General features: G+C 34.6%; 1 protein-coding gene across 1 annotated transcript; it reads right to left on the bottom strand.

The window, feature by feature from the left end:
- Nucleotides 1-34: 34 nt before the first annotated feature.
- LOC126977122 (ribosome biogenesis protein NOP53) lies at nt 35-12,193 on the bottom strand. Its single transcript, XM_050825828.1, has 8 exons — nt 12,001-12,193; nt 11,569-11,731; nt 11,140-11,353; nt 8,953-9,134; nt 7,714-7,833; nt 3,385-3,599; nt 2,032-2,228; nt 35-229 (listed from the first exon to the last, which is right to left on the bottom strand). The coding sequence occupies exons 1-8, from the start codon at nt 12,120-12,122 to the stop codon at nt 51-53; spliced, it is 1,392 nt and encodes a 463-aa protein (XP_050681785.1). The 5' UTR covers nt 12,123-12,193; the 3' UTR covers nt 35-50.
- Between the last annotated feature and the right edge of the window lie 11,671 nt (nt 12,194-23,864).

Genomic DNA, 23,864 nt, shown 5'->3' with positions numbered 1-23,864 from the left:
ACATGGCGGCGGGCATTGAAAGAAAACACAAATACCAAATAAAGATACATTTATTTACCCTTGGCAGTACCGTCAAGCTTATTGATATACTTCTGGACATCTGCATCGGTAACCTTATGTCCAGCCTTGAAGTAACTCTTGATCCTTCTCTTCTTCTTCATCATCACCTTCGATGCCGCGAGGGCGCCGCGACGCTGGAGCGACTCGAACCTCTCCCGGAGAAGGTTTGCTGAAGTAAAATTAAGTTGTTAAGTTTAATTAAATTTGGATCGCAATGAGCTTCAATACTCTTTGATTTTTTTATTTTTCTCCATATTTAAAAGATCAGTCGTATTGGTGTGTAGAAGGTGACGAGCAAAGCTCGAGCGTGCGTCACTTCTCGCTCGTGAGTCATTACTGGCTGGCCTACTCTGTAGAGGCCGCCGCGCGTACTTACGATTTCGATATCTACACGGGGAGTGAGACAGGCCTGGTAAAATGCTAAATCTTACAACCTGGCCTTATTATAGCGCTAGGAAAATACGTTCAATATGAATGCACACAAAGAAACACGCTTGCGAAATCTCAAACAAAACCCCTCCCAGTGCGCAATAACAATTGTATTATGTCATTAGAATGTTACTCAAACCAAAATGAAGCGGAATTTGCCATGGATCCCCAAACATAATATTGTACAGTAAAAGTAACAAGACATATCTAATTACTTAACCAAACAATTTGTAATTTTTCATCTCAAGTCTACTTCCTAATATATTGTATTGGGTTGAGCAGTTAGATAAACTGAAACTGTAATGTAGAGGGCGCCACAACTTGAGAAAAACTTAAACAAACCATAGCAAGATTAATGGATAATGCGTAATTCGGATGGTTGGCCAAGTGGTTAGAGAACTGGAGCGTTTCCAGGCGCAGGCTCGAATCCCATTTCATCCATAAATTTTGGCATATAAATTAAATAAAAAAGATTTTAAATGAGTATTTCATTTTAGTTAATAATATGTCAAATATTAATTGTGTGGGCTCCAATAAAAATGACTGTCTATTGTAACAACCAGACACTACTCTCTGTTTCCATTACGTTCCAGGCTAAAATGTACAAAACAAAATAAATCCTTAACCACACCATGTTTAGGGTGGCTACTCATAGATATACAGTTATATACTCAGTTCAATCAAATGTAAATTTTACTTATTTTATTAAGTGGGATTCAATTCCGAAATTTCTATTTTTTTATTTCTGATGTAATTTAAAATTCTTATTAAATAAAAATCAATAATATAACCTGGAAAAAAAAACATATTTAAAAATTCCTGCCCTAAAAGTACCCACTGAGACATATATACATTTGTACAGAATTTGTCGTCGATTGAGAAGGAGCATATTTTTATGATAAGAAATGACCAGAGACGCATTGTTTACTCCTAATGAAAAGCTATTATGTGAACTACTACTATACTAAAAGCACTCAGAATTCTTGAAAACCCCAATTGCACTTTTCTTTGAGACATAAGACACATAAATTTCAGCACTTTGTAACCTTATACTGCTCTGCAGCAGACAGAAGAGCTCCTGAAGTACTAGCTCTGTGCATCCCCGGGGTATAAAGATACTTGGGAAGTCCCAGGCCCAAGGCGACTTAGGGCATTTAACAGTGGGATGGTCCTTTGCACAGAATACCGGCCAGATAATGGGTACCACAAAGGCGCCTATTTCTGCCGTGAAGCAGTAATATGTAAGCATTATTGTGTTTCGGTCTGAAGAGCGCCATAGCTAGTGAATTTACTGGATATATCAGTCTTAACATCGTATGCCTCAAGGTGACAAGCGTAGTAGTCAAGGCCGCTCAGAATTTTTGGGTCTTTCAAGAATGACCAGCACTGCAATGTAATGGGCAGGGCGTATCAATTATTATTAGGCGAACGTCCTGCTTGTCATGTTTATTGTCGTCCTTACTGTCATAAAAAAGTACCCCACGTAGCCCATAATTTGTGATCAATAAATTATTATTAGCATTAGTAGAAAAGTAGTCTTACTGTTTGTAGACACAGTCCTCAGATCTCCGGAAAGCTGGTCCGGAGGCAGGAAGTCAGGCTCCACTGCAGGGGTCTTATGCGCGTTGAGATTGGGCAGTGCCGTCTTCTCGTGCTGTTGACGTTTCTCTGTGCGTTTCTTGCGTTGGACTTCGCCCCGAGCTTCCGACTTTGATATTGATGATTGAAGTTTACGGAGCCTACAAGCACATTTCAAGTCAAATTAAAATCACTTCATTCATCTAGGTTTTTTTTTCTGGGATAGGAAGACAAACGAGCGTACGGATCACCTAATGTTAAGTGTTCATCTTTCACATTCTCTTGCAACACCTGAGGAATCACAAGAGCGTTGCCGGCCTTTAAGGAAGGTGTGCGTGCTTTTTTTAAGGTACCCATGTCGGAAACACCACACAGGGAAGCTCAATCCACAGCTTTGTAGTACGTGGAAAAAAGTTCCTTGAAGGCCGCATTGTGGAGGACCACCACACATCCAGATAGTGAGGATGATATCCTAATTAGTGGCGTGTCGTGCGAATGCGGAATTCGGCGGCAGGAATCAGGTGAAACAACTCTTCGAAATACTCCCCGTGATAAATGCGGTAGAAGACACAATGAAGCGACGTCTCTACGCAACGCCAAGTGATCCCGACGGTCACAGAGCACTGGATAGTGGGTGTATGTAAGTCCAGGAAATGATACTTATGAATTTCAAAGTTATACTTTCTACCACTTCGGAAAAGATTGAACTTTAACTTGAAGTGGCAAGAAACTCATTGCCAAAATTTTAAAGCAAAATTTACAGAGCATGACGCATGGACAAGCCATCGCACGTGACACACGGAACACTCGTGGTGTCTATTGTATCGGTCAGTTTCGCCCATTTATGTCACAAACTAGCACTTATGTTACAATAGCACTTGTTACTTGGCAGGCAAAACAATTACAGCATATGAGAACATAATATGATGTAATAATTTGTTCGCCATTTTTTACATGTTTCAGTTCATACATATCTAGGTACTTAGTGTATGAAGAATACACGTCACACACATAATTTATAATAATACACTTTTACAGGTCAGTGTCGTATTACAAACTATTTAAGACATGTTTTTTAATAAAAACTGAAATAATGTAGTCTGATAACTTACATTTAAATGTTTCAAACAACTTAATCTTTTTGAGATATGAGGGTAGATCATTAAGAAGTTGTGCGCCCTCGTAAATAAACATACGCTTGCCATAATTTGTTTTAGTCTTAGGTAGGATCAAATAGCTGGCCCGACTCATGCTATGATGACATAATAAATGACAGATAAAAGTAGAGAAGTAGAAACATTAATTAATGTGACTCACTTGTAAAGATCAGTAATCTTCTTCTTATCAATCTTCTCTCGTTTCCGTCGTTCTTTCTCTAGTATCTGCTCTCGCTGCTTCCTTCTCGCCTTGTGGTCTTTCTTCTTGTTTTTGACGGGTGGGTTCACGGCTCTGTACTCATTGTCACTGGGCTCAGAGTCATCCTGGGGTTTATGAGGCTGCAGTCCAACACTCATTTCTTCTTCCCACTCCATCTAAAATCAAACAGTTGTTGTGGAAGTTAAGTGTAAATATTCGTTAGTTTCTTTCGTTGGGAACTTATTCGTACGAGAAAATCTTATGCGTTCGCGTCACCTACATGCTCATGACTGGCGCACGCGATAACTAAATAATTAAATAATAAATATATATTTAATATATAATTAAATTTAAATATATATTTAATATATATATAATTATAGTTAGACACTTTTTGAATGGGTTAAATCTCGTGATTTCGCCACACCAAAATGCTTATAGCAGTTTATCTGTAGCTAAACAGCTGTCATATTGGGGAACATTAGTGCTGTGCATATCTTATAAGTGAAAATCAATGCATTTGGTGAAAATTCCAATGTGTATATACTGTGCATTATTGAAATAGAGTTTTTGTTTGATTAATATATAATTGAAAATAAGTTTTAAAAATAAATTAAAATGAAAAATTTTATTGTTTTTAAACATTATGATATTACGAGTTTTAATACTAAAAGTCCTTAGATTTCACTTGTATCAGCAATCTCTACAACTGCCAGTTTTTTTCTTATTAATTTTATTTATTAACTTTCATTCCTTTTAATTTTTATTTTTATTACTTATCACACAAATTGTTTGAGACTACCACATTTTAATAAGATTTTTTTTCAATAAGTACTATTTTAATTTGAATACTAAATACCCCACAATATCTTTAAGTCTTTAAATTCGCTGAAATAGCACAGTACATATAAATATTGCAGCATTTTAGTGTGATATCACACAAACCAGTCAAACTAAAGAAGCTAGAGTGCGACGCTCAGTGCGACACGTATGTACTTCAATTCATTTATCTCATAAACTACTGCGGATCCCATTTTGAAACTTTTGTTACATTATAAATGAAGTTAAGGCTATACTTTGAAAATAAAAAAAATTATACTTTTAAATTCGCTGAAATAGCATAGTACATATAAATATTGCAGCATTTTAGTTTGATAACAGTCAAACTAAGGAAGCTAGAGTGCGCGCTCAGTGCGACACGTATGTACTTCAATTCATTTGTCTCCTAAACTATTGCAGATCCTCTTTTAAAACTTCTGGTGTATTATACGGAAACTTAAGGCTATCTTAGCCACCATATTTAATATTTAAAAATAAAAAAGCTTAATAAAAAAATATATCAAAAAATTACGAATTACAATAAGTATAATTCTTTAGAAGCTAATAAAGTGACAAATAAACATCATACAAATACATATTATGTACCCACGTTCATACCTACCACAAGTACAATTTAGCCAAATATAAACAAATTTCAGAACGCCGAAAGAACGAACAAAATTCAGAATTATTATTATTTTTATATTAGTATACACGTTTTTAACAATTCTTTGAAATTTTGCAATACAATTATTTTCAAAAAAATGTGGGATCTTGTTGTAAAAGCATATAAGTCGCACCACAAAAGACATACAAACTCGACTTAGCCGACTAGTAGGCATAACAAGGTTATTGTCTCCTCCTGATGTTAACATAATGATTACCACAGCCTCTAGAAAATTCGCTTATGTGCCTATGTTCATAAAATATAGAATATATTGGGTGACAACAATTAAGATGTTTTTTCTATAAATTCTGCTCTTAATGATTCTTTGGGACCCAGGTTATAAATAGCGCGAATAGCCCCCTTCTTAATATCGACAGCTTTGCCCCATACCAATATATCATAGGACATAATACTATAAAAATAACTAAACTAGGCGCGCGGTGTATGTATATACCCTTGTTTGTCATTATCATATATCTAAATAAAACACTTTATAAATGATTAAAATGTGTGTAATTGTACTTTGGATTTACATTATATTTTTGTGTAAAAGTTACATTTTTATTATTATTTTAGTTAAGACCAGACCTTTCCAGATCTCAATTTCAGGGGGACTCGGGTTATACAGTGTTTTATTTAAATATGTAACAATCGCGTTATTCAAAGAGAATACTATTATCATATCTATAAAAAAGGTAGAAATAATGTAGAGTGATATAATATATAAATACTATAGAAAGTGATAGAAGTATGACGCTAAGCCATTAAGTATTTAACTGTCTGACATCTCAGCACCTTGTGCACATTTAAGATAGTTATTTATTTAAAATGGGTCCGTACAGTGACCGATAATAATATATGCATTTCGCTTGGTACTTCATCGAAAAAAAATATATGAAACATTTCGCTCACAAGTGGAGATTTTAGATGCATATGTAGTAAATGATGATTCTTGTAGGAAAATATTCTTAAATTAATAAGTACTATTTTAATTTTATATACCCCAGAAATTTTTTAACCTTTAAATTCGCTTAAATAGCATAAGTACATATAAATATTGCAGCAAGAACTTAAGGCTATATTTAGAAATGAAAAAAAATATATAAAATTAGTCTAAGTTACTAAATTGCTGATTTGAAAAGTTTATGTCCAGTTTTATATTATTTATATTTAAAAAATCCAGTTCAATCCATATTTAATCATATATATAAAATTCTCGTGTCACAATGTTAGTTACCTTACTCCTCCGAAACGGCTTTACTGATTTTTACCAAATTTTATATGCATAGGTATTCAGTAGGTCTGAGAAATTTTAATTTTTTATTTTTAGACATTTTTTTTTTTAATTTATTTTATTCTGATTCAGCATTGAAAAATACAAACAAATTTAAATTTCTCGCCCTTCTACGATCTACAACTATTTTTGTACTACGATTTTTATATTATTCTGTTCCATCCACCAAACCGATATAGGGTTACAAGATGGCAATCGAATACAATAATTGTAGTACGATATATTTGATAGGTCTGAGAATCGGTTGCATCAAAATTTAATAATTGTTTTTTTTTTAATATGTTATATGGCAATACGACGTTTTTTTTTATGGAATAGGAGGACAAACGAGCGTACGGGTCACCTGGTGTTAAGTGATCACCGCCGCCCACACTCTCCTGCAACACCAGAGGAATCACAAGAGCGTTGCCGGCCTTTAAGGAAGGTGTACGCGCTTTTCTTGAGGGTACCCATGTCGTATCGTCCCGGAAACACCGCACAAGGAAGCTCATTCCACAGCTTCGTGGTACGAGGAAGAAAGCTCCTTGAAAACCGCACTGTGGAGGACCGCCACACATCCAGATGGTGGGGAAGATATCGTAACTTGTGGTATGTCGTGCGAAGGTGAAATTCGTCAGCTAGTATTTCAAAATTAATAAGCTTAATTCGCAAAATTATTTCCAAATAATTACGATTTTCAATAACGATAATTCTTTAGAGGCAAATAAAGTGACAAATAAACATCACACAAAAAATATTGTGTCATACCTACCATAAGTACAATTAAGCCAAATATGAACAAATTCCAGAACGCCACTATTTCTTCGCTGTCCACTTCACATGAAATGCCCCTAGTGTCAATTCCTTACATGAATAAAGTGATTTTGATTTGATTGTACTATCATCTATTGTGCTTAAACAGTAGTATGTAAGTTGCATTTATAAAACAAAAACTAATTAAGAACTTTGCCATGTGCCATTTTGAAGTGCTCACCAAAACATTATGATTACCACAGCCTCTAGAAAAATCGCTTAAGTGACTATATATGATAGAATATATTGAGAGAACACAGATAAGATGTTTATTTTTTTAAATTTTGTATTTGCTTTGTGCCTGAAACGCTTTTTTTAGTGATTTAATACTGAATTTACTTAATTATTAAAACAAGTGAACCACCACCAATGAGCGACAGTGACTGGTATAAGAAGAAAGCTTGTGATTAACACTTTTTCGTCATCATCGAGCCAGAACAGTAGGTGGCCATCTTAATTTCGACGTGCACGTCAGTAAAGGTAAGGCATGTCTTCCTGAATCACTGAACGCATCTATCGGTAGGGTTCTACAGATGATTTACCAGCTTCCTTATACATACAGTCCACTTAAATTCAAATATAATAATAACCGCCTTTTCGCAAATTCGCCTAAATAAATGGTCGTTTATCCTCCAAAATGAAACAAGAATATCAAAAAAAAAAATATAAGAAAAAATAGTCAAAAGAAGCACATCTGAAACATAATATATATAATCACCTGTTTCTCCTTAGCAGTCACCCTACTAAACATCTTGGTGGTGACCCGGTGAAGATGTTCTTCCTTTTTCATCATCTTCTGTTCATGCTGCACTACTGACTGCAGCAGTTCTTGGTGATCCTGTAAATTTACAACACATTCAAATTAAAAATATTATTAAATTAGCTTTTATTATACCCAGCAGCATCTTGGCAAATTATATTAATAAGTTTTTTTCTTATTTTGATATTAAAATGATTAGTCTAATGCTTTTAAACATTGAAATGTTACGTCATGTAGTATAGTATGTACCTACTCCTATTGTGGCTGTAGAAATGACAGATAAAAGAAGAGGAGAAGAAAAATAATATTTTAAGGAAATCATTAGAAAAATAAAAATTTGGCAGTCAATATTATATATATATTATGGTGGAGTCAAGAACGTCGAGCCAAGAAGCGAGTTCGGAGATAACTCGGTATTTGTCTGAGGTGTGATCAACGTGCAGTGTGAGTGCGAACGAGAGCGGGCACTGAGCGAGCGCCAAGCTACCAGGGAAGTAATATCGAGGTGGTAGTTGGTGATGAACAACAGCTCCTTATTACATAATCTATTAGAGCTGTGAAGTAAAGTAAAAACTTTGTGAAGTGAAACTGTCGTGTTAATTTCCCACAACAATGGACAACCACGAAATTCCTCACCTCCATCCTACTCATATGACAGGCTTTGCACCACCATATATAATTTTTAATATGCCAAACTTTGTAATAGGCAATACATAATATTAATTTATTTGTGAAATAGAAATTCTAAATCTCTTGCTAAATAAATAATGTCACACCTAGAACTTAATATCATACAATTCAGCTTTCAAACATTCTACATGATCTTTAATCCTCAGTAACTTACAAAGAACATGACAATTCGTAAGTGAGGTGAGTGCATTTCTCAATATAACGGACTTTCACATTCCGGCACAACACATGACTTTCTTAAATTTAAAGTAAACATTCCAAACAATATTTGCGTAATCTGCTAGTGACCCATACCAGAGCGAGCAAAGTATTGTTCGAGTGTTGACTTATGACATCACAGGTAGCGAGCACCGTCCGGTCGAAACTGGCGACATGCGCATACTTTCACAATTCCATAACTCGGAAATTTTTACATACAATTTTTATATTTTCTATAGAGAATACGAAAAGGTAAAAATTAGCATATGTGAACATTCTTCATCACAATATTAGTATAGATTATCTTACTGCGAATGCGGGGTTATAACTGATTCCCCCATGTGGCAGTTCCACAGCTTTGCGGCTTACAACAATCTTGGGTGGTGGTGGTTTAGGTCTTAGTCTGCGAGTTGTTGGCACATTGTGCAACTGAGCTTCTGTGGTTGTGAAATCACCAACCAGTGTGTCGGGGATACCCTTTGCTTCTGGCACTGAAATGTTTAAAAAATTTGCTGGATATTAAGATTTTTCAGACAAGCCAATAATGGTTTCAGTAATATATGTGTCCAATTGTCTATCAGTTAACGGGAAGTGTAATTAATTGAATGTGGAAACATTACATTTTTTTTTTATGTCTGTTTAGACTTACAATATACTAGTGTATGTACAAACAAAGTGTGCTAGAGATACCAACATCTGTAACGGAGATACAGCATATAAGCTGTTGAAAGAAACCAAATGTATAGTAATTGTAACTTAATTTGATTGAAACCTTGTAGAAGAGCAACCTCACTTGGGATTTGCTCCTAGGTATTTTGAATATATATAATTCTTAGCTCATTGTAACTAGTTCATTGTAGTATTGTATAGTATAGTGTAATTTAGTGATTATTTGTTAATTTTTATTACTTTTGATTTATGGTTTTTATTGTTACCTTTTAACTGATAGTGTAGTATAATTTATGGAAACTACGCTGGTGAAAGTTTTTTAGTTAGTAGTTCAGTGTGAGTTTTATGTTAATATTTATTATTATAATACTGTTTGTTTCCTCTACATGAATAAATAAATAAATATTTAACTAGCTAGCCAACATACACATTGACCAATAGGAATAGATCTCATATTATCAGGCTCAATATATATTATTTTGCAGATTAACAAGCATCATTTCAACCTTAGTAGACAAGTCTACAACTAGAAATTAAAATAAATACATTGATCGTAATTTTTTAGACCCATGTCACATCACTGAAGTATGTTAAATAATGTCTAAACACCTATGATTGTGAGTGATTGACATCTTGCAGCTGTATTACAGCTCTCCAGCTGTGGGGGTTATCACCAATCATCAAATAAATTCATGTCAAATCAAATTAAATTAGTAGTCATTTGAAGCTTCATAAGTTTTAATAATGCAGTGGCTTCTGCGGAAGACACACCACAACTTTGCTAGTGTCAGATTAAAAAGTGTACTTTGAAGTGTGTGTATTATTTTCTATGTTTATAGGTAATGATTGGTGCTAAGATACTGAATATAATACTGAAACAAATACACATGCTGTTAGACTATAAAGGACATACATAGATAAAATAACTTAAATGAACAAAATCACCTTATTCATCTAGGTCAAGGAGTTAATGACACTTAAACATGTAAAAAGTTTTTTTCTTCTTACCAGTTACTATCACAATGGAAAATGTTAAGCTTTAGTTTAATATAGGCTTTGAACATCGTGAATCAACTAGTGACTGGTATAGTACACCATGTGGTGTGAATGTGGATTACAATAGGTAAAAATTAACTACGATTTATTTTAATTTGTTTAAATTTCTATGTAGCAAATTGTGCAAACCTAATTTCAGATCCATTTATATGTTATTATGGTGAATCTAATTTAAAAATATGCCAAATTCAATTCCAGTACTGTAACTGATTAATTAAACTATCCCATCACTATCCAACCATTATTCATCTATCTAATTCATATATTCCATTTGAAACTTTGCAAGAAAATCAGTGGGTAAAAATTTTATTAAAATTTCATTCCATTCCATAATATAAATTAAATAACTCTAATAAGCAATGAGGACTATTTAATTCTTCATTCTATGATGAAATCCAAAGTTTGGAAAGCAAACACGATTTGCGAACTCTGAAGTGTGTTTTCATCAATTGTGAATTTTAGAAATGAGAACATATTATTAAGTATGTCTAATTAGCAAGATGTATGAAAATATATTTCAAATGAATTTTCACTTCCTAGGCATGAATTGTTCGATCCTAAATCCATATATTAATCCCACAAGATCTGCCATTCAATTCTATTTTCTGAACTATATTTTTTAAATATTAAATCAGAAGATTGTGGTTGATGATGAAAACAATCAAAAGCCTGAGAGAACAACAGAAGAGCCATGTGTATCCCGTGATTCCTCTAGGTCTCAATAATATTCCTAATTAGCTCAATATGCATCTAATTAAGTAAAGTACTTACAATCTGTACCCCAAAGGTTTTTATTATATGTCTGCCGAACATTCTTTGCTTTTTTCTTCTTTTGTATGGCTTGTCTTTTATCCTTTTTAGCTAGTTGCAATCTTTTCAAAATAGTTCCTTTCTCTATATGTCTTTTAGTTGTAAGCTTAGATAGATCTGTTGGTTTTGATCCCACTGGCTTTAAATGATTTCTTTTCCTATTTGGATCTTCCACCTAATAACAGGATAATAAGATTTTAGCAGGCTATTCTGAATCGTAAAATGAAAAATTAAATAACTGAAAATAAGATAACCAAAAATAATATGTTAAATTTGAAAATGGGATACAATTATACAAACAAACATACATTGTTCAAATCTGAAACTTCTATTACTACTAATATGGCATATCCTGAGTGACTGTAAGGAGTAAAATATATTATTTATTACCTTTGAGGAGTTCAGCAAGATTTCAAAACATCTTGGTGTCTCAACCAATTTAGCTCTTTTCTGCTGCTTGGCTGACAGAGGTTTCACATCAGGTTTTTCCTCTACATCATCGCCAATAGTATCAATTTTGAAGATTTCATCATCTGTTTTCTTATCAATGTGCCTAAAAAGGGATAAATTATTTAGATTACATATAAATTAAGTTGAGACGATGATGCTAAATTAAAAAGGCATAGCAAAGAACAATCAAATATTTACTTATGATAACACTCATAATGCATTTATTTTACGATAAATTATTCCATATAATTAATACATAGCTTTATTTTATATGATCAGTCGAAGTCTAGCTAAAGTTAATCTAAACAATTGATGATAAGATTCATTAAATGATTAATAAATAACATGAAATTATAGTAAACATAACCTCACCCAAGTCGTTCTTCTAATCTTTGTTCTTCTAAAAAGTCTTCGACATCTCTTATATCACTATGTTTTCGCCAAGCCGTTTTATTCCTTTTGGAAACTCTTTTCTTTTTCTTTTCTACGATCATTCTAAAAATTTAATTAATTCGTCTATATTTTCACTACAACACGAACCATATGTGCTGGAAAAAGAGATTTTTTTTTTTTAATTTATTTAGTGGTACGGGTTGCAAGTCAATAGGCAACAAAGAGAATGTATCAACTACTCATATTCACTACATGTACTGTCCACAGTTAACGAGCTATTTCAAGTCACACTATTTGACCGTATAACAGTCGATAAAAAATAGTGATGTCAAGTGACGTATTGAAGAGCAATGTCCTTCGCCCGTTAATCACCGTAACTGGATATCCACCGAATGTGATACGCAATACCAATGTTATGAAATTGTTAGTTTTCATAAAAATTCGGTGTTCAACCAGTGTTGGTTAGTCACTGATATTGACAAAGAAACGCAATAGGCCTGCTTGTCATAATTGGTTAACATTTTGTGAATAATTATAAATGTCCGTCAACTTAACTCGGCACCTGGCTCGAATGACATTTCTAGGATGTACGGTCAGCAATTAAAACTAACAAAAAGCGTTTTAAATCAAAGTACTTTTTTCTTTCGTTAAAAACGGCCTAAGTAGTAATTTATATTTCTATTTTCGTTAATACTTCTAATATTTTTTTAATACTCATTAATACAAGAAAAGTACCTCTCCCTACCTCTTTGTTTTAATAATTCTCATGTAGTTTGTGTATTGCATGTCATCCCACATTAAAATACAAACCTGGATAAATATGGGTTGTTTTACCTATATAGTTACAAATAACGAATAAACTTATCGATACACATGTCATTTCACTTCCAAATTGTTTGAATCACAGTATAATAATACTCCTAGGAGAGAAGAATTGCATCCCCATATAAAAAATGCAACCGTGATTTGAATGTTATTTTGTTGTTTTTTATAAAATGCTAACGACAGTGCCTTTGTATTTATTAGAAATAGTGCTAACGCTATAATTGGCTCATGGCTGGCACTGACCGGACAATCGTCGGCAGGTCAAGCCACGCTGAGATGGAGACGGCTCGCATCTCGATTCAGATGCAGAGTTATTATTATATATTATTACTATTTAAAGTACTTCATAGCAGAATTTACTCGAAATGTGAGTCCTTACTATCATATACCCAGTTTGGTTTTAGAAGCGGTTTGGGTACAAGAGATGCACTTTTCGGCTATCAGGTGCTGGTACAAAGATGCTGGGATATGAATAGAGATCTATTTGTCTGCTTCATTGACTATGAAAAGGCCTTTGACCGAGTTCAACATGTCAAATTGATGGAAGTGCTCCAGAAAATTGGCTTGGACTTTAAAGACTGTCGATTCATCAGAAAATTATATTGGAAACAGCGTGCAAACATTGGGGTCAACGGGAAACTTTCATCATACATCGAGATAGAAAGGGGCGTACGACAAGGCTGTATTTTGTTACCCTTATTTTTTAATTTGTATGCTGAAGCCATATTTACGGAAGCGCTTGATAATAGCACAGACGGAATATCAATTAATGGCAAAATGTTGAGCAATATTAGGTACGCAGACGACACGATATTAATCGCGGACAGTCTTGAGGGCCTTCAAAGACTAGTCAACTCCATAGCTTCCGTCAGTGCTGAGTATGGTATTAACATCAACACCAAAAAGACGAAGTACATGGTAATAAGCCGTACACCTGAGCTTACCACTTCTTTATCCCTCAATGGTAAAAATCTTGAAAGGGTTGCCAAATTCAGATATCTAGGCACAATGGTTGACGACTCAGGAGATCACAGCCTCGAAATACGATGCAGAATAGAGCAAGCACGCAACGCCTTTTCAAAAATGAAAAAAGTACTTTGTGACCGGAACTTAAACATCTTTCTTCGTATACGCATAGCGCGGTGCTATGTCTTTTCTGTACTCCTATACGGCGTAGAAGCTTGGACGCTGACAGAAGCTATGACAAAAAAACTGGAAGCGTTCGAGATGTGGGTGTACAGACGTATGCTGAGAATTTCTTGGACAGAACGCGTACGGAATAGCATCGTGTTAGAGAGAATGGGAAAGGCTACAGAGATACTTACGTCTATTAAGGAACGAAAGTTAGAATATTTTGGACATGTTATGCGTAATGTCAAGAAATATGAACTCCTTCAACTAATCATGCAAGGGAAAGTGGCAGGCAGGAGGAGGCCTGGCCGCAGAAGGATATCGTGGCTTAAAAACTTGCGCCAATGGTTTGGGAAGAGCACAAGATCTTTATTTAGAGCAGCTGTGTCCAAAGTTGAAATTGCCCTAATCATTGCCAACCTTCGCAAGGAGACGGCATGTTAAGAAGAAGAAGAAGAAGAATTATTACTATATATAATATATATATTATTATATATTTTCTGATTGTGTACGGCCGGATCATTGGGCGGTCCAGTGGATGCTGGCACCAATTGATCTCGTGGACGGTACGGTCCAAACGGTAACAATAATAATTTTGTGCAATGAACCATGCGACATACCATCGAATATGCTCCGTTACCATGAGGCCTACTCGCAAAATCGACAACGATGCATTTGAACGATACGATATTACTCCGATTAAACGCACCTCCCTTACTCTAACAAATATTTGGAAGTTCTTATCATTTATCGTAACCATAGACTAATATTTTGATGTTTTTCCGATGTTAGAGTGAAACCCTTATGTGGAAACCTTGAAAAACTAAATATTATCTGTGCTATGTCGCTGTTAAGGCTTAAAGTACTTGTGTCCAAAGCCGTTAATAAATTTAAAAAAAATGTCAAAGTCAAAACATAGTTTAATCGCAAATTTTGCATCATTTATACAAAATATATATATTCAAAAAATATGTAATGAATAATATATGACCATTTAAAATTGAGTAAACAAACCAAAATTGCGGATAAGAAAATGTAAAAAAAAAGTAACTCAAACCCTTTCGTCGACTTCCATATCTCAGGCGGCCATTTGCATTACTTTCTACGCATAAACGATCAATAAAACAACTTAAATTACTTGGTAGTAAAATAAACCTGTTGAATATGTAATTAAAATAATGCTATTTGTTGAAATTAAGTATTATATTATGTTGTTATATTTAATAAAGTATAATAAATTTAATAAGTTATTGTAATTATCAACTTTCTTAATATGTAGATACACAGTAGTACACTTTGATTTGTATTTCGGGTAGCCTTGCATTTAGTTAGAAGTCCGGACTTTTTAATTGATCTCGTGTAGATTTCGTTTCTCGTAAAGATTGATGACTTCTTGATATATTATGTTGTTTTATTATTATACTCCTTCCAATTAATAATAAAAACCGGACAAGTCAGTTACTAAAATCTAAAACTCCGGATTAATCCAGACGGGTGGTAACCTTAGTCCTAAGAATGTATTTCAAAACTTCAACTTAGATTTAATAAGAAACCGCAAGTTTTAAAGGCGTATGTTTGTTTAATTAATATATACCAAAAGACCAAAAGACATGCGGCGCTCCATTCGAAATTGAGGGCTGCATACGATGGAGTACCGATTTCAACTCTTCGTCGCATGCTTAGAGCGAAGACCCTCGAGGTCTGGCAGGAGCGCTACACCGCGGGTCAAACCGCGAGTGTTACGAAGGCGTTTCTGCCAGATGTCGCGGCTTCCTACAAGTTAGTTCGGGAGGACCCCTTTTCTTCTTTAATGGCCCAGATTATCACGGGCCATGGCATTTTCAGCGTATCTCCACCGGTTTGGCCTAAAGGATAGCCCAGTGTGTATATGCCACAGTCTCACTGACGAAAGCGCATTGCACCTGGTGCTCGAATGCCCCAGGTTCGGCCGGTGGAGATGCGACTTAGAGGTGGAAAGTGGAATGGCCATTGCTGAGGCAAACCTCCCAGCCCTTGTTACAAAACCATGGAGAAAATTGTTCGAAAGTTTTTGTTTTAAGATCCTGGCTGACGTGCTACCAGGAAATGGTAGTACAGTTAAGGTTAAGATATAGTATATAAATATTTTATAAAGTATAATTTTGTATAATAAAAAAAAAATCTATATATGTTAATTTAAAAGTAAGTTGTATAATACTGTATATGTAGGTTAATTTATGATATTGTTAGAAGTAAGTAGGCGTAAGAGTATAGACAGGTTCCCTATATTCAATTATAGGGACCTTTATACAAACCCTTAGGAATATAAGATTGTGTGCCTAGAAATAAGATAATAATGTAAAAAAAAAAAAGAATAATACGTAGTATAAGTCTGCCATTAGTAATACCACAACAAAATTCTAGAATTAAGTGTAATAAGTCTTAGGTGTAAGTAATTGTAATCATATAATATTATTAATAAATAATTACCCACCCCCAAACCCTGCAGCTCAATGGCAGGGAGAAAGTAGTAGTACTAGCTCCTCGGCCCTGGGACGAAAGTTGCCGGGATGGTAGGCCAATAGTTAGTAAAAAAAAAAACACCAAAAGACTCAAGAAATTTACTCCACAATCACAATAAAAGCACAACTACAACTTGAAACGATAATAGCAACAAAAGCCTAGAATTTGTCGTGGAGACAACAAAGAGAAACAATATTGTGTACGCTCAACTCACAACGTATTTTTTTTTATGGAAAAGGAGGACGAACGAGCTGTCGGGTGGCCTGGACACCTGGTGTTAAGCGTTTTCGCCGCCCACATTCACTTCAATTCAACACCAGAGGAATCACAGAAGCGTTGACAGCCTTTAAGGAAGGTGTACGCGCTTTTTTTGAAGGTACCCATGTCATATCGTCTCCTAAACACAGCACAAGGAAGCTCATTCCACAGCATCACACACACACACCACAGCTCATTGAAAACCGCAATGTGGAGGACCGCCACACATCGAGATGGTGGGGATGGTATCCTAACTTGTGGCATGTCGTGCGAAGGTGGAATTCGGCGGCAGGAATCAGGTTAAACAGCTCTTCGGAGCTCTCCCCGCGATAAATGTGGTAGAAACACACAATGAAGCGACATTTTTTGCAACGCCAATTGATCCAGCTGTTCACAGAGCCGACTAGGTCCACGACGATTCGATCTGCTCTGCGTTACACGCGGTCAAATGGCTGGCTCTGATACTGGGGTGCACCAGACCAAAGATAACAGCAATACTCCATATTATGTGGCCGGATCTGCGCTTTGTAGAGTGCTGTGAATAGAATAGAATTAGGTACATAGAATGTGGACCTAGAAGTATTGCCGTGCTCTGTTAAAGACTTTAACAAATTAGCTTCTTCGAAGCCAATTTGGCCCCTACAGATGACCGGAATTGGCAATCGCTCGACATTCCGACACCCAGTATACCGATAATAGGCGAGGCTTTAACAATAGTTATATAGCAAGAAAACTAAATATATTAAATTTACCGTATCAAATGTCAAAAATGTAGATGCAAGTGTTGTGTTAAACGCCGATAAAACCGGTGGAATCTGCTATATTTCTTTGCATTATTCCAAATTACAAAGGGAAAAACAATTCCATATTGAAGGACTGGCGAACAGACTTAGTTCTGCAGCATACGCGGTTTAAAAGATTAGACAATTAACTGACATAGATACGGCGCGACTAGTATACTTTAGTTTAGTTATTTCCATAGTATTATGTCCTAGGGTATATTGCTATGGGGCAATGCTGCCGTTATTGATACAATATTTGTGCTGCAGAAGAGTGCTATTCGCGCTATTTATAAACCTAGGTCCTAAAGAATCATTGAGAGCAAAATTAACAAAGAAACAAAGAAATTAACATCTTGACTGTTGCTTCTCAATATATTGTTTATAATGTAATGTGTGTTCATAGGCACATAGGTGAATTTGATAGAAACTGACATAACCATAAAGTTAACACCAGGAACAAACAAAAAATTATAATGCCTACTACTCGTCCACGTCGAGTTAGTGTTTTGCAGGGCGATGTATATGCTTTTACAATAAGATCCCGGAACATGTTCAAAACAAAAGTATTTCGTTATTCAAAAGAATTGTTAAAAAACGTTTGTGAGGTAAAGGTTACTAACATAAATTTACAACAAGATCCCGGAAATTGTTCAAAACAAAAGTCTTTCGTTATTCAAAAGAATTGCTAAAAAACCTTTCTGTGATAAAGGTTACTAACATAAATGACTTTCTTAATGATACCACAGATTGGGAATGGAGCGACCGCCCTCAGGTTATATTACTTTTGTAAACATATATTTTCGATGAAAAAAAGCCCGCTGAGTTTGATGCGCATTCTTCTCAGGTCTGAGGCATTCGTTTTGAAATGGGTGGTAGTTTTTGACTTTTAATAAATGATGCCACATTCTATTTTGAATAAAATTATATGAATTTTAATTTAAATTTGATGCCTTTGCTTAGTTTCGTTGTAAAATAATCCAGTTGCAATATCGCGCTATTTTCTGAAAGTAAGTTGAAATAAATATAGGTAACTAATTAATTGATTTGTTTTTTACTATTGCCCACAACTATGTTGATAAGCGTCGTGTGATACACGGGCGCAAAGAGTAAAATAATATTTCACGGGTGTGTAGATTATTGCAAACTCGTGACATTAAAAACCCTCGCCTACAACTCGTTTGCAATAACCTACTTTCCACCCTTATATCACAATGTCCTATTTATTTATACCTCATTGGACAGTAGGTGCGTATCTCCGGCAACAATTTTAGAGCACAAACTCTAAGATTTCTGCATTGACCTACAACTGCGCGTCCGTCACTCACTTCGCTCAGGCTGCAAATGTCTGGCACATAGTAATTTTCTTCAGTTACATTTTTCCGGTACTTTCTATATCCGGCTATAAAGATAAATAGTATACACACAGCATGGACAGAAGTTTGAAAGCGCGTCATTATAATAGGCGAACAAGAATGTCAAACTGTCTGCCCTTGTAGTGTAATATACTCTAAATTTTTAACCAAATAATATTGTTATCATGAAAGATAGATTGAGGAAGGTGGCACAGTAAGCCTTACGGAACATCTGTTTCATAAGTCCCAGCGTTGATCAACAGATCTGTATAGAATAGAGCACGTGATTCAGTCTCGCAACCATCGCTGTTACAGACGAGTTACCTTCGTAACTTGTAGCGTAAGAGTCAATTAATTGTTTCCTTCGAATTTTGAAATATTTACCGCAAATAAGATTTCAATTGTGGATGTGTGGTTGACATTCTGGTAACGGGAATCGCAAGTTGACGCTTACCTAATTTATGAAGTGAGAACTTCTTTAGCGTTGGGCACTTTTTGGCAGGGGAAAATCTTATGAGTTCGCTTCACCGACATTCTCATGATTGGCGCACGATTAAAATAAATTATTAAAAAAATATAAATATATACCTATCACTATTTATATTTTTATTAGGTCGTTGTAGTATATAATTTATATACTTCGCGTCACCGAAATGCCTATAGCGTCTATACTATATAGCTATAAATATTTTTTGACTTTGACTTTGACTTATACAGCTCACGTATTCTACAACATGTGTGTTGTGTATATCTTAAAAGAGAAATTGAATTGATATAGTGAAACGTTCAATGTGTATATACATACTGTGCACTGTTGAAAAAGTGTTGTGTTTTAAAAATAAATTGAATAATTTAATTGTTTTTAAACATTATGAAATTTCAAATATTAATTCTAAAAGTTCTAAGTTATAACTTCTATCGGCAGTCTCTACAACTACCAGAGACCTTCAAGAAAAGAGCATACTCCCTACCTTAAAGGCCGACAACGTATCTCTTGACACCTGATGTTGCGGATGTCCATGGGCAGCCTTACCAATCCCGTGAGCCTCTTGCCCGTTTGCCCCCTCTTATACATAAAAAAGGCCAATATTGTTATATTAGAAGGGAAAAAGAGTAGGTGGAATTGCCACCCAATTCTGAAAAACCAGAAATCTTAGAAAATATTCACCAGACCTTGAGTTGAGAGAATGATGTAAGATCTTCGTCTGTAGAAGTCGTATGTGTCCTAGAATAGCTGTATGTATGTCATTTGTTGCTGACAGCTCCAGATCATTGGCATTTGAGACGAATTGTAAATGTCTATTCAGGGCTTCGTACGCTATGCATCTAATAACCGTATATACACTAGAGGAAATAGGGTCTAGTACCTAAACGTGCCAAAAATTTTCATTGTAATGTACAATATTAATAGTTTTACTTACGCGAAATTTAAAGTTACTTGTAATATTAAAATGAATAAAAAAATTATTTAAAATCGTATAAATACATTTACAATACTATGATTACATTAAAATAAAACTATTTTTACGGGGAAACGTACCAAGAATACAGACAGCTAGGCTGATCCATTGACCGAAATAGCTGCCAGCGCTTGGGTTTCCAGTAGCCCTATTGAGGAGCGAAGATAGTAGTTTGTATAATAATTATAAATATCAACATCTCTTCGCCTATGGTCTAAATATAATGAATTATTAGAAATAGTTCTCTAGCAACGAGTATTCAAAAATACCAACAATATAACCGAATCACTTGATTTAAGTACCCTTACCGTATAAGAATTGCGATCAATGAATGTATCAGAAAGAACCCCATGACTCTCTCCGGTATTTCAAGTGAGATTCGACGAGTGAGGTCGACGATGATCACCTACCATTATATATAATATATTCATATTAATATTATATTCATTACATTTGGATATCGACTACGGCCTCAAGCACGGCTTTAGATGGTTTATTAGGGTGGGACCTGTGATGTTGTGCTGTAGCAAGGAGTGACAGAATCATATATTTGTTTAAAAGGTTTCAAAACACAGGAGAACGAAGTAACCCAGAATGGTCCTTTCAGCAAACCTCAATCCGGGTTTTAAAGCTTGTGTAACAAAAGAACAAACGTGTTTGACTTCAACAGAGCTGAAGTAAACTTCTAAATCTGCGTGAAGCAGACCTCAACATACATATCTTAAGCCTTTTTCTATTTAGATTTGAATTCCTTACATTTTTATCGTTTCAATTCAACCCTGGCAAGATCGCGAATGAAATAAACGAAAAAGAGTTTTATCATTTGAACTTATTTTTAAGCCAACAAAAGAGAGTCAAGGTTTAATAGGCGAAATGTTTTTGTTTTTATTTACTTATGCCTTTTAATAAAATAGACAGAGACACGTTTTGCCATAAATTAAAAACGCACATTTATTATATCTTGCCCAAGAAGTTATACCAAATTTTCGGAACGACTTATGTATCAAAATGTGTAAATATATATATATATACATATATATACATTTTATGCATGTTGGAATGTAAGAGCTAAATACAGAAATAGATGTTAAAATCAGTAAATACCTAGGAGAATTAGATTATGAAAACACTGAAAATATTTTGATCCCTTGTATTTAATCTCTCCAACCTAACTAACTCGTCCAATCTTGTTTCAAACACACACACACATACCCACACAAATTTGAATTCAAATATTTTTATTCAAAATAGGATGTGACATCACTTACTGAAAGTCACAAACTACCACTCCTTCCACAACGAATGCGTCAGACTTGAGTAGACACTCAAACATACAGTTTTATGCACGTTTCTACTTAACTTTTTTTGTCTTTTAAATTTGATATATTTAAATTTGTATATTTTATGAGATGTACCTAACTATGAGATTGATATTGATATTTTAGTCTCTTAAAATGTGCCACAGAAATTCCAAATGTGGACTGCTATGATTTATTGTTTATCCCACGATAACGTTCCCGACTAGTGTGGCGATTCAACTTCAATCACATTGTAGTCATACATACAAGCGTGTAAAATAATAATAGTATATTACGTACCTAGGGAAAAAAGCAGGTCATTCCCACCCGCGGAATAATGACAATCACCGGTGGCAATGTCCTATTTATCTCACGTGGTGCGTATACGATTTATTTTCCCACCTGAATGAAAAGCTCGCTTTAAGTCCCCCGGAACAGGGACAAAAGTCGTGTTGCCGGGAGAGAATCGGAAACTTTTGTCCCTATACCAGGGACTAAAAGACAGCTTTCATCGAGGTGGAAAAAACAACTTATTGTAATCTGTAATCTAATGACAATGCATAGGTATGTAAAAGGAACGAATCAAATAAATTTATTCTTGTTCTTATTCTCTTGTTTGTCAATGATGAATCAATCAATACTATAAAAACTTGGAGTAAAAATAATAAATCTGCCTGTCACTGTCTACCACCTAGGTGTTTATTAAGGTTATTCCACATACATGATAATTATATTTATATCTCTATGATCTATCTATTTTACCTCACCTCTGTCATACAAAACAAAATAATAATATGTATATCTACGAACAATTCTACGTAGTTTCACTAACCTTGTATCTTCAAAATATTTTATACAGAAAGTTGGGCAGCATTGTTCGAGGCTATATAAATTTAAGCATTTAGACCAAATCATTTTTACCTACTTGTGTAATGTAGTGTCTGAAAAAGACACTTGTCTGAAGACAATAATAACGAGGTTACCACCTTTTTCCGAAAGAGTAGGTCTGATTTTGGAGAGGGTGAAAAAAAGCGTATCAATTTATGAAAAAAAAGCGTATCAATTTTAGCGTACGTATACTTCTATAAGTGTAAAAGATTGTATCTACACGAAATAGAGTACGAAAAACTACTGTACGCAATGCTATGTAGACCGGTACTCTTTTCAATATGCAATGGATATGCTTACGTTTGTTAGGGTCGAATCTTACAACAGAATTTTGAATCTGCTCTCCTAAGCCGATTAAGATGAAATATAATATGTTGGCTGAGTTCTATTGACAATTTTTTTTATGACATACAGGATTACCGCTACATAAAAAAATATACGAATAGTATGTCAATACTGTCCCTAGAGCTAAGGAGTAACCTTAGCTTAGGAGCCAGGTTAACAGGATAAACATTAATGATATGAGTATTAAATGAAAGGTGAGATAACTACTAAAAACATTTTAAAAACAATAGTAGGGGAGCCTAACAGGTTAAAAAGGAATTTACTCGAGCGACGTCGGCACCAATTGGAAACAATTGCAAAAAAGTTTTGTTGAGGGTCACTGGCGGGAGGAGCGTACACAGATTTAAAAAAATGTACAAATAAACTGTCTCAAAGTAATCAAGATAGTAAGTCTTTTGTGGGGTGATCCAAGCTCCCGGAAAATGTTAAAAACCGTTTGTGTGGTAGAGGTTACTATAATATAAGTGACTTTCTTAATGATTCGACAGATTGGGAATGGAGCGACCGCCCTCAGGCTATTAAATAATAAGTTTCATCGTACAATATTAATTTGAAAACATATTTATTGATGAAAAAAAAGCCCGCTGAGTTTATTGCGTCCATTCTTCTCAGGTTTGAGGCATTATATTTTGAATAGGTGGTAGTTTTTGACTTTCAATAAGAGATGTCACATCCTATTTTGAATAAAAATATTTGAATTTGAATATACTATAAAGTTTACCTAGACGGCACTGTTTTTTTTATTATTTAAATTACTCGCTTAAGTTGAGGTCATCCTGAATTGTTGCATCAGTTAACATGGATTATATTTGAAATAAATTGTAAAATGGAGAAGGTGTAAATATTGAGTTAGAAGATTGGCAATAAGTTTTTTGCCAATTCTTTTCATTAAAGCGCAACCTTTTCCGAAGTGGTAGTAAACGATTATAAATTTCACATGATTTGTGATCTTGCAAATAAATCGGATTTTGTTATCCATTTAAATTTATATTGTGCGTTACC

This window comes from Leptidea sinapis, chromosome 2 (assembly GCF_905404315.1).
Source record: "Leptidea sinapis chromosome 2, ilLepSina1.1, whole genome shotgun sequence".
Classification (NCBI taxonomy): Eukaryota; Metazoa; Arthropoda; class Insecta; order Lepidoptera; family Pieridae; genus Leptidea; species Leptidea sinapis.
Note: the sequence above shows the minus strand (reverse complement) of the source record. Positions and strands in the feature narration are given on the sequence as shown.